This window comes from Rhopalosiphum maidis, chromosome 2, assembly GCF_003676215.2.
Source record: "Rhopalosiphum maidis isolate BTI-1 chromosome 2, ASM367621v3, whole genome shotgun sequence".
NCBI lineage: Eukaryota > Metazoa > Arthropoda > Insecta > Hemiptera > Aphididae > Rhopalosiphum > Rhopalosiphum maidis.
The window spans coordinates 9,013,122-9,026,214 of NC_040878.1; the positions used below are offsets into that span (position 1 = coordinate 9,013,122).

At 24.5% G+C, this 13,093-nt stretch overlaps 1 protein-coding gene across 1 annotated transcript; it reads right to left on the reverse strand.

The window, feature by feature from the left end:
- Positions 1-1,321: 1,321 nt before the first annotated feature.
- Positions 1,322-11,799, reverse strand: LOC113551333 (chorion peroxidase-like). Its single transcript, XM_026953516.1, has 15 exons — positions 11,733-11,799; positions 8,394-8,540; positions 7,650-7,726; positions 7,020-7,113; positions 6,540-6,931; positions 5,833-6,006; positions 5,319-5,397; positions 5,011-5,156; positions 4,650-4,891; positions 4,203-4,335; positions 3,851-4,088; positions 2,354-2,446; positions 2,124-2,293; positions 1,934-2,042; positions 1,322-1,775 (listed from the first exon to the last, which is right to left on the reverse strand). The coding sequence occupies exons 1-15, from the start codon at positions 11,738-11,740 to the stop codon at positions 1,697-1,699; spliced, it is 2,181 nt and encodes a 726-aa protein (XP_026809317.1). The 5' UTR covers positions 11,741-11,799; the 3' UTR covers positions 1,322-1,696.
- Between the last annotated feature and the right edge of the window lie 1,294 nt (positions 11,800-13,093).

The following is a 13,093-nucleotide window of genomic DNA, read 5'->3' on the forward strand; positions in this document are numbered from 1 at the left end:
GTTATTACTGGGTTAGTTGAAATAATGTATGGTATAAATTGTTTTCTGAATGACATAAATATAAAACGTTGTTATGATATAATATTTCAATCAGCAACCATTGGTAAGAATGTTTACGTTATGTGCATTATTTGTTTATTATCAAATTTAAAAATGTTAAGGACAAAAATGAGTCCTCCTTTTATTGTGTACGTTCATTAGGTTCGATTAACAACTGTGGGAGTTCCATCAAAGGCTCTGTCTAGATGTTTGTTTTTTTTCAATGACATGATCATCACTCATCAATCAATATTGAATAATTCACTTGTCTCTATAAAACGTGACGTAAACAACATTGTATAAACAGTTTTTATTATCATCATACATATTTTTGTTTAATGTACTTAAATGAACAATAAATATAAGCAATTAGAATTATTTCAAACAAAAATAGAAGTACGATAATATTATACTTGATTTAGTAAATTTTGATTTTAGTGAAAAAAAAAATGAGTGGAAACTCCGGATACACCGATATCGTAGGTTTAACGTTTCTGGTATCTTACATGTATCATAGTGAATAATATAATAAAATAATGTTAATTTATTTCCAACCGTAAAAAGTTGATGACACGGCGTTATAGATAGGCTATTTCGCTACACTACTGCGTGGGACTATGTTTCCACTTTTTCATATTATTATAAGAAAATGATTGGTAAGTGATTGCCAAAATACAAGAGCTTATCAGGATATCCAGTTGTTATAAATGAAACATATTAAAACAAGTAAATCACACAATAATTGCAATAAAGAATTCTAGATTAACTTTCTCATTTTAGTAAGATTATGTGTTTTAATTTTGTCTAATGCTTCTTCAATGTTTAAATACTGTTGATCGAACTTGATTTATGACATTTTTAGTGAATCCTTTGCGCTGTGGTAATATTTTTAGATACGTCATATTTTTAATTATTGTCATAGTACTATAAAAATAATCTAGTAATCTTATCAAGTCATTTCTCATAGACAATATGACAATTCTATACGTTTCATTTTTAATATAGTTTAGCTTAAAAAAATATCATACGAAAATAATAAATATCAACTATTACATAATTTATTTAAATACATACATATATGACTTTTTTATTAGCTTCTATATTTAATTGTTTGTTTTTTTTTTTTTTAGGTTTTTTATATGTACACACTAAATTCATAATAATTACCTAAGTTTTCATAGTAATATAATCTGCAATAAATAATCAATTTAATATATATATATGTATGTGTATATATATATAATATAATATAATTATAAAAAAAAAAACAATTGTACAAAAATAAAAAATTGGTATTATATTTAATACTTTGATTGGTTAACATTGAGTAAAACGAGAATAAGGAACCCGACAGTCAATCATTTATATTAAGATATCAAAATTAAGTACTTTTTAATGATATGGTACTTGAATTTAATTTAATAAAAATATACTCTATTGAATTTTACATTACTTATTTATGTAATAAAAAAATAATAACAAAATAATAGTAAAAAAAAAAAATGAATACTTGTGTGTTTATGAAATTACCAATACATTATACAGTAAATAATCTCTGTAGTATGTTGTCAATTCAAAAGTCAATAATTGTAAAAATATGCCATTTTATGTATAATATAATAGGTGGTATTTAAACAAAAGTGAATGAACTCCTATTTTACGACGTCGGAAAATCAGCCCATTTGTTCAGGTTAACTGATGGAATAATTCCACTGCGGCATGGTACTCGAGGGTTTCTAAACAAAAATATTATTATAGTTATCGAGATATTTATTATATCACATGTTTAATATGTACATATAATGTTTATTAAACATTTTTTAATAAATCATCAATTTAAAAATTGAAATATAAATTACATTATATATTATAAACGTATATACGTTTTTCTTACATTTCATGATCAGGAAGAACGATTGGCCATAACTGAATAGTGTCGATCAAATCAGTATTATCACACAACACTCTGGCTAATCTAGCTTTTCGGATTTCACGAAGTTGATCTAAATGTAAAATTAATAAAAAATCGTATTTGTAATGATTATCTTTTATATTCTAAGTAGATAATTTATATTCTTAAATACCTGGAGAGAACGAAGATGGTTGATTTGGCAATTCATACCAAAAACGATCACCTCTTCTAGCATAACTGAATTGAGTAGCCAAAATACAAGAAAAAACGGGACCTGCCATGCTTCCTGGTAATGGTTTTTCAGATACACCACCAGACCATAAATCTACGTCTTCTGGAGAGCTGTAAGAATAAAATTAATTTTATAAATGATATCTTTTAGCTTGTAATTTTTTTACTTACTCGTATATTGTTGAATATCGATGAATAGTAGAGTTAGGCATATCTCCGGACAAACTTTGGAATAAGTCAGATGCTGGCAATCCACAAAATTTTCTAACACAAACATATAATTATATTAATACAAAATTAAGTTCACTAATTTTATTTTTATTCATATATTTTCATGTAACTCTGCTGTTTTCGAATGAAATTATTAAATGAAGAAGGTCACCTTAATGGATATGTTAAATTTTAATTCAGTAAGAAATAGCTATTAAGCGAAGAAATAAGACTCAATTTTTAAAGAAATTTTACAATTTATTTATGTAAGTATTAAATAGGTTTCTATTCTATAAACATTGTTTGAACTATTTTTGCAAAAAGCATAACATAATATATTATATAATATTAATAATAGTTTATTTATTGTTAAAATAAATCAATTAATAACAAACCTCCCAAGGGGCAAGAGTGCAGTAAGTAGTAAGTGTAGGACTACTAATTATCAAATAAAAAATATACATTAATTAAATTATAAATACATGCATGATAGTATATATAACACATTCTAACAATTCTAACATACTACAAGAATCAAAAAAAAAAAAAAAATAAAAATAATTTATTGGTTTGCATATCTTTGGTAGACGACATATCGTGTTGTTAACTATAAATTATAATATAAATAAATAACAATGTACCATGAAACGGTATGAATAAGATTTTGTTATATATTATATGATAATAAAGAGTAGCATAAAGTCAGTCTAAATATTTTATGTATATAATAGAAAAAAGTTCAATGCTTTATGATTATTTATTAATATTTTTTGAATTGAAATAAAAAAATTTTAATTATTATTATTTTGTTCAAAGATCCAATTTCATTAAAATTTAAACTTTAAATGTCTACTAAAAATATTGTGTCACTTTAGTTTAGATATTTATATATTGATATAAGATCATCTTACTACGATCACTTTATTACATTTTCAAGGCTAAACCATTAACATAAATTGGTGAACTTTTGACTAAAAAATACGTTGTATATTTTTGTGATTTGAATAAATTTTGAAATAATGTACTTGAAGCATTTGTACTAAAAATTATGTTAGTATGTAATTGTTATTGAATATATGGAAGTAAAATTTTATAGGAACCTCGTGATATATTATCAAGTTTTTTTACCTAGAAAATTAGTTCGAACATTTAAAATATCTTTAAATTGTTCAAAAATAACAAAAATTGTTTAAAATATAATATAATATCATATCTGAAAAACACTAATTTAAATATTTAATTAAAATGTTTGGTATCTACGGTTATTTATTTTTGAATAATTACGTAATATTATTTTGAAAACTACTCATTTTTTACTCTGTACTATATTTAGAGTAACAACAAAGCCACAAGCCCATTGCCTAATAATTAAATATTTTGAAAATCATAAAACAAAGTTTATTTAAAATAAATATGATGTAAATTTCATCGCATTACAAAGACTAGGTGATCACTTACCTATATTCCATAAATCCAGGTAATCCAAAATCTCTTCCTCTTTGAATATTAAATGCTACTAAATCCACTCCAAACCGATTACCCGGTTTCTTGAACAACGTATTTGTGACTTCCTGTGTTACTGAATCGTCCATAGCCTGAGCCACTTGATTAGTTAAGCCCATTATATACTCATCAAGAACTCCAGCTCTGTACAAATCGTATGGACGGCGGATGAGATCCGACAATTTTTTAGAAGCTAAATTTAGGTGAATTAAAAATTTTTAATATTTTTACTTATTTTATAATATATTGTATGTTGTATATTGTACTTATTTTATATATAAATGCATGTTAATTTATTCTAATTTACCAATGAATTTGTGAGCTTTGCTCCATCTTTCAATCGAAGTCGGTAAAAATGTGTGACCAATTCTGAGAGCTGCTGCTGAAAATTCGGATAGAATGTTGGGGTTAACATTCGGGTCATAGCCATCCCAATAACCCTAAATATAAACATAGGTTGCTTACTAAATATTTACTATGATAAAAAATTAGTAAGTTATACATTCATATTAGATATTAATAAATGATAACCACACAGGAAAATATAAACGTATCTAAAACATATTATTATGACAATAATTTAATAAAACTAATATTAAAACATATTATAATTTACAAGTATATTTTAATACTTCAAAGTGTGTCAAAGTGATAATACATTTTTAATATTATTTTAATAATTAAAATAAACTCAGTATTATAGCATTTTTAATTTAAATTTTGAATCGATAGTATTATAAATTATTTAAATTACTTCTTTTTGTAACAGTAGTCCAAATTTTTCCATAACTCCTTTTCCAAGTAATGTAGGCAAAAACTCGTTATAAGCTATGTGCTGAATTTCTGCTATAACGATTCGTCTCGCTTCTTGAAAAACAGTTTCGTCATCCCAATGTGGATTAATTCTACCAAACTCTTTTGCTATTCTATTATGCTCTCTTGCCCATATTATATGCATAGTAGCAAGCACGAGTTGTTCATTTACTCGAACTTCTCCTGTAAATTAAATGTTATAAATGTATACATTTTTTTTTAAATAACTAATATAAATGGTAGGTATAATATGTAAAATATTTAAATATAAAACTATTATTTAATTATATAAATTAATATACCAGCATCAAAACAATATTGTGAACGGTTCAATCTAGTACATCCTTCATCGGGATCTTTAAGTCTCAATGGCAACAAATCTTTTAATCCATGATCAACAAACGCTGGGTTCATACGAAGTAAACCACCATAACCGGTTCTTAAATGTCTATATGTAATTAAACATTATATATTTGTTAATTATAGTCAAAGATTCGAAATAGTTATTCGATATAATATTTTAAACTATAATATTAATTTAATAACTATGAACTAATATCCTCTTAAAATAAAAATAAAGTGCATCAACATTTTTAACTTTTTAAAATACCTGGCATAATCTTCGGTTACACTGTAAACCGTATTTGCATCAATTACACCAGTTAAAGTATTGAATGGTACTCTTGAACCTAAAATAACATAAGACATAATTTGTATTGTTTTAATATATCAAAAAATATTATACTGGAGAAGTAGTTATTATTTAACAAAAATACTCCAAAATATAATAACATTAATTACACATTTATTATTATATTATTTTTTTTTTTTTTTTTTTTATTAATGCATGCGCTTATTAGTTGTTATACTTATTCAAAGTTAACTTACAAAAATATCATAGATTTTTTAAATTACTTTAAAATAAATTAATCTATTTACATATATTAATATTATTAATATATATATATATATGTACCTATGTTAACACTTATTATAATAATTAATAAGTAACTATTTTATATAGATAAAAAAATATTACTAATAAGTATTTTATATACTATTTTTAAAAACATAAAATTATCTATATATCTACAAAATCGTAAAGATGCAACATACTTCCTTACCTAAGCGACACCCTGGTCGTACAGATGGAAAAGCTCTTACAAAATCGATACATTTTACATTGAATTTACTATAAAAGTAATCATCATCAGGAACAGGAATTTCATTGCAGTATGGGTGTTTTAAATGTGGTGGTCGATTACAGCATTCTTCTGGTTCGTTCTTTGTAATTGGATCTATAATATATATAAATATATTTATTTATTTATTAAAATAAAACTTTTTATTGAAATTTTTTTTATTTATCACAGAACAAAATTATATTTATAATTGCGAGAACATAATTTGTTATTATTATCAATCTATTGATCAATATTTAAATCATTAGGTTTACTTTATTTTTTTTTTCAATGCCATTTATACGTAGTTACTCACCGTTCGTACGAATAACCAAAATTGGTTATTTAAAATTTTTTGATGAACCTCCTCAAATTTTTTTTGTGTGCTTGCCTGTCTATTAATATTATTTATATAACTTACGTATAATCATCACTGTATAACTTATATTATTATATTAACTAAGAATTAAAGTTAACCTTAAATGTTATAGCAGATAACTTATATGATAAGAGTATCTTGTTTTACATCATTTAAGCATTTAAGTTTATTTACGCAATATAACAAATAATACAAAATATACCCCATTGATAAATGTTCAATATAATATCATAATATATTCCGTTTAAAATATTTTTAAGCTAATCCTCACCAGCAGGCGTTCCCATGAGTGTGAAATCGTGATCCATAAACTGACCAAAAGCGACCAACATAACGGTAGCCGCGTGTTCGTGGTACCCTTCGTCGGGGTGCATTGTTCTGGACACTATTCTAGCTGTCGGTAGATCTCGATTATTGAGGCTGCTGACTTTTGGTCCACTCATGCCGTCCGAAAACAACGGTCCAACTAGTCTCGAAAATGGTGTATTGGTAGCGCCCCACGTTGGATGCTTAACGTTATTACATAGACCATCATATCTCCTGTACTTTCCCGGTCTGCACTCGACATTGGACAAGAACGCCGGACATATCTCTCTGATCAAAGTTCTCGACGTATCTATTTGAGGCAATCCTTTTTCTACTTCTTCGTAAGAAAGTCCATAGCTGTAATATTGTAAACATAATATGATGTTTACGAATGCCTCGATCCATTGCAATGTGTTTGCGTGCGCGTATTGCGAGTACACCTTACTTTTTAGTCAATTGTATGGATATATCCAACAATAGTTCGCCGACAGATGCCAATTCTTGAGCTGTCCACTTATCTTTATTTGTTTGTGCCACATCTGAAAAATTGAATATTTATATAAATCATCTTTCGCAATTTTACAATGTAATTATTGTTAATGTAAGTTGTAATTGTATATTAGAGGTCACGGGATATAAATTACATTTGTCTATTATTTTATCTCCTTTCTATAAGCAATAGCTAGTATTTACTATTTTGCAATATTTAAATGGATACAAAATGTATTCGGATCCTCCAACAACAATGATCCAGTAAAACCGGTTGTGAAAACTGTAAATCCTTTCACCGATACTGATTATCATTTATCTTTATTCTGTACAGCTGGAGTATTTAACTTTTTTTTTGCGATTTTATTTATATAATATTTATTTTTTTATTCATGAATTTTACACTTAAAATTGATTAAAAAACTTTTACATGGTAGAGTTCATATAAAGTGAAATGCAAACGTTGTTAAGAACTTCTATAAAATTATTTGTATAAATATATTTTATTTCACCACTATAAATCAATTATTATTTTCGGAGTAGGTATCTAAACATGGATTTTTACTCAAGTTGTGTTTATACTTACTTATTCTTTTTCTGGCATCTATATATGCTTGGTTGACTGCTTCGTAAGTGATACATTGACCTGGTAGACCAAAACCACTTGAATATTAAAAAAATAAATAGATTACAAATCATTAATTTGTATTCTCCTAATATGTTATAATTTATAATATTCATAGTTCTACAAATTTATCAATTATTATATTCATTTTTTTTTAATAAAAAGTAATAGCTTGTTAATATGATTATAGTTCATGTACATTTTGTACCTATTTTTATTCTTTAATTTTGATTTATTTAAATAATTTGAATATCATGATTATTTATTAATTATAAAATTGTATTTCAATATATTAGAAATGAAATTAATTACTTATGAACGTAATATATAATACTTCTGTAGCTATGGTATCTTAAATAGTATAACTTATTAGTAATATACACTATACACTAATAGATAAATAATGAACTTCGTACTTATATGTTTGCTTGTGCTTATTATACTTATTTTAAAAATTGATCTTCAAAAATATTTAAATTGTTATTAATAAAAATCATTATTGTTTAAAAAAAATTTATTTATGTTAGCTGAAGAATTTAATTATACTTAAAATATACACGGACATTTTACATATAGACTAAAATATATAATGAATTGAGTTTCCTAAATTTCTAATGGAACAAATTAAGCAGAATACAGGTATAGGTTTAATTTGTCTAATTATTGATTAATAAATAGTTTATACTCGTAAATGTTTATACTTACAGTGGACCACCTCTCAATGTGTTAGTATTAAAATCAAAAAAACTAGTCCTTCCCGAACCAGTTAGTTGAAGTGCACATTCGCCATCTATAGATTGAGTTTTTCCAAAAGTGCATATCGTCAGTATTGAACTGACAATTATAAATACTCTGAAAAGAAACAAATCATTATGCAAATTACTAAAATTTCTGAAATTAAATTTTTTTATTATCTTTATTATGTAATATATAATATAAATACTTCTTATTATGTGCACTAATTTCTCAACATATTATGTACTATGCATGTTAATACATTTAAGTATAGAACTTTTATTAATTTTATAAAATAAATTATACGTAATGGTTGTATAATATTTATATAAAACTTTATTTTTATACATTAATTTTGTTTATTAACTTAAAATAATTATTTATACACTGTAAGTAAGATAGGTTATTTATTTTGAAATACAAAAATGTCACAATCAAACATTGCCCAAGTATTACATTTCTATAATTTGAAGAATGACCAGTAACCACAACAGCTAATAATTAAAAGCAAGACTATTTTAATATTATAAACATGTGTATATAAATATACTGTAATATATATTACTGTATTATATTCATGGTCCAGAACAATATAGTTGCACCTTAAATTAATTTAATTCAATTTATTCTATTTGAACCAGCCATTTTATTTCTCTTTAGTGACGCAATTACAGTGAACGAGGGGGAAATATTTTTTGAAATGAGCATGATTTGTTTTATTCATTTTCTAAAATAATCATCTTATTTTGAGATTAAAGTAATGGCTTTAATCATAAAATAACCATACATGCCACATCTCTATATATAATTAATTCATCCAGAATAACCAATCTAATAATTAATATTCTATAAAATATATACATTATAAAATTATAAGATTAAATTTTATGGTTTATTATAATTTATAATTTATATGTGATGTATATATTGTGCAAGTACCTACTTTTTTTTTATTTCTAGTATTTCATTTAATTAGTTTCCAACGCAATTCACTTTTAATTTACAACATAATTAATGTACAATATATAATATCCTTTGAAAGATTTCACTAATTCAAGACTTCAGAAAAATCAGATCTTCCAAGGCCTCGGCTTTTAAGAAATATCAAATAGTTTAATTTAAAAGAATTTCCTGTGGAGAATATGTTTTTGTAAAATATAAATGTCGGTTTCAAAGATTTGTAAATACGTGTCATATCTATGTGTGGTGCCTTAATTTATACCTAGTGTTATATATTTATGACATAAATTAAATACACGTCTTCCGTTACCAATTATTTAGGTACCTTGTCATCCAATAGGTTAACTTAGATTTTTAGATATAAACCGTTAGCGGTATACCTAGTTTGAATAAATGTTTTTAGAGAAAACTACAAAACAAAAATTACGTAAATGATTAGATTAAATTTGTTATCAAGATTTTATACAACAGATTTACGTAGCTAGAATATATTAATATAAACCATTATATTGTGTTTTTGGCTCACCCACACTTTCACTAACATCTGAACAGTATTAATATTATGCTTGCCATTATGCGGGACTTTAAATATCATGGTCACAATTTCTATAGCATATAATTTCATGTGCATTAAGCATTTAATGATGAGTAATTTAATAATAAAGAATATAAACGTTTTACAGTAAACAAATCGAGTGTTGAAATGTTACTAGTTCAAGCGAAAATACAATTCTACTACAACGAACGTGATTATGTACGGTGCCATTATATCATTATCAATAATAATTTCCATAAAAATGATTACATTAAATATTTTATTACGTAATAGTAAAAATGAATATATGATTGGCAAAAGAATTCTTAATTATTATTAGCAAAATCACGACTTACTGTTTCTGATAATTCTTTAAACTTAGGTATGTTGCAAATTATAAATAATAAACCTTCACACTTTAAACGTAATTGGTGAAACATTAAAAAAAATAATAGCTTTAGAATAATCTTATATATAATTCTTGTTTGCTGAGTGATAATATAATTTAATCAATAGATGAAAACGGATTTTAAACTTATTAGTATAAAAATAAAAACACACAATGCCATGCCATGCCAAATGTAATTGACCATCAGCAGAGAAAGTAGGCACCCAATAGAAATTATATTTTTTATTATCACAGAGTTTTATGGTGAAATACTTTATTCTATATCATATTGTCTGGTATTCTTTTAATAGCATACCAATTTTTAGCTTTCCTAAAATTTGTTTTCACACGAAACCCCTTCATATTATGTCAGTTGTTCAGTTAGTAAATAATTATGCCATTACCTACTTAAAGTTACGCGCAAATATTCCAATTTTTTCAGCATTTATAATATTTAGATACTATAAATACTTACATAGACCCTATTGAAAAATATTTCATAATATATATATAAATTACATATACAAAAAAAAAAAATTTATTCTTTTAATGTTTTATATTTCAAACCCAGTATTCAATAAATATGTATCAAACTATAAGATTAGTAATTCGTAATTAAAATTCTATAATTTACCTTTAGCTATAAAGTAATATACATTTAATATTTTAAGATTTTTTATTTTATATTTAATATAAACAAAAAATCTATAGCTACGATTTCAAAAAAAATAAGTATACAAAAATACAACTGATGCTTTCATACTTCTCCATAAGTTATTTATACGTTATACCTATATTATATCTTATATTAGGATATAAAATGCACTAAATAAAAAATAATTTTACGTTTATATAAAAACGATTAGCATAGTATTATTATTATGTTTTATCAGAATTGTATCGAATAATTGTTAAGATTTCATATTTCATTCTGATACATCTATCTACGTATAAATATGAATTAAAAAATATCTAACGAATACAGACAAGGAATACCGATGTAGTTTAAATTATATAATACACATAATTCTAAATTTTACAATAACTTTTTATAAACATTTATAACTACCTATATTTTTACTTCAATGTACATAATATAAGCAAAATACAACGTATGTATAATTTTTTTTTTTTAATTTAAATAATTGAGTTAATGATACAAAGTCATCCGCCAATGAATAAGTCATATAATTTTTCATCAAAATCCAAAATTATTATCATAGATTATATACCTATCCTAATACTTTTTTTGGATTAATTAAAATTTCAAATTCAAAAATAATCATTATTGAACAACTGCGATAACATTTTTCTAAAAAACTATTCGGTTTTATTTTTTAGAATGTTAAATTTTAGTTATGAACTGTATATTTGGATATTTCATGTTTCATTATTTTTATATTACAAATTTGGTACTTGAACTTACCTATCCATCAAAGCGATTTCCTACTGCACTCTGCACGTGTATTTACTATTACGCATAAGAAACATGTGAGTACACTACTAGAAACAGTCTCGATGACCCCTTTTTTCACAAAAATTTCCCCTACCAAATTTACATATGACTGTAAAAATACAAGATGCCTTTCACTATAGTCAAGGACAACTCGGAAAATGTATGGCGTCACACCGGTAAAGTGCATAATCTTAGTAAAAAAATCACACTCGGAAATCGCATCAGTCAAAGCAGATTGTTCCATATAAATTACTAGGTATTACAGTTATTTTAAACGATACTAATATAAATCTTATGATATCTACTGACTTCAACTTTCCCGATCATTAATTTGGAATATAAACTGACAGTATACTTAATCATCTATTAAAAATAGTCTGGAAAAATAAAAGTCTAACAAATAACGCACACAAATACAAATTTATATAAAAGGCATAGCATGTGAAAAATTACACTTATTATACAACTGCTATAAGTTCCATCAAATAACTATCATTTAAAAATATATTCTCGCATCGTTCAAATACCGAAAAAAATATATATAATATATTTAATTATATTTTTAACAATAAAGATAGATACATTGTTCAATATGGGTGCATAATAATACAGTATAATATTATATTGCTATTCAATTAGTAGTCAGCGGAGAAAGTATGTGTTTTTTTCTTTGAGTTATCCAGTTATATAGCGAATAACGTTATTATATTATTATACAATACACTCTCTTAACCTCTAAGTACTAAAATCTTTGAAACCATATTTAGCAGCTATATAAATATATTATTTATGACTAAAAATAAAAGATACCCTTTCACTGTACATAGTTGAAGACAATTCGGAAAATGTATGATTTCGCATCTTTGGAAGACTACTTAATACGTAATATATTATTCCTGACAAAAAGTATTCGAAGAAAGTAGTATATATGTATAATATGTTGCGAGTGATGCGACCAGGCATGTAAATACACATATTTTATTAGAAAATATTCTAATAAAATTAATAAATTATCTCCTTCTAGGACTCTAGGTCAAAAAGTTACTATCTTTAGTTAATAATTTTTTTCACAAAATAAAACAATATGAAATTATTTTACGCAATATGAATAATAAATAATTACTAATTAATCATTAGACATTTATTTTGAGTAAAAAATTTAATAAATAGGTAGGTAGTATTTTACAGCAATACCTATTATAGTATTATTTAAATCCTAACGGTGTTTGAACTATTATTGTTCCTACAAATATTCTTTGCGGATTATATTAGCTTTATTAATAATTAAATACAAACTAAATCACCATAAATGTATTATTAATAGTAATAAT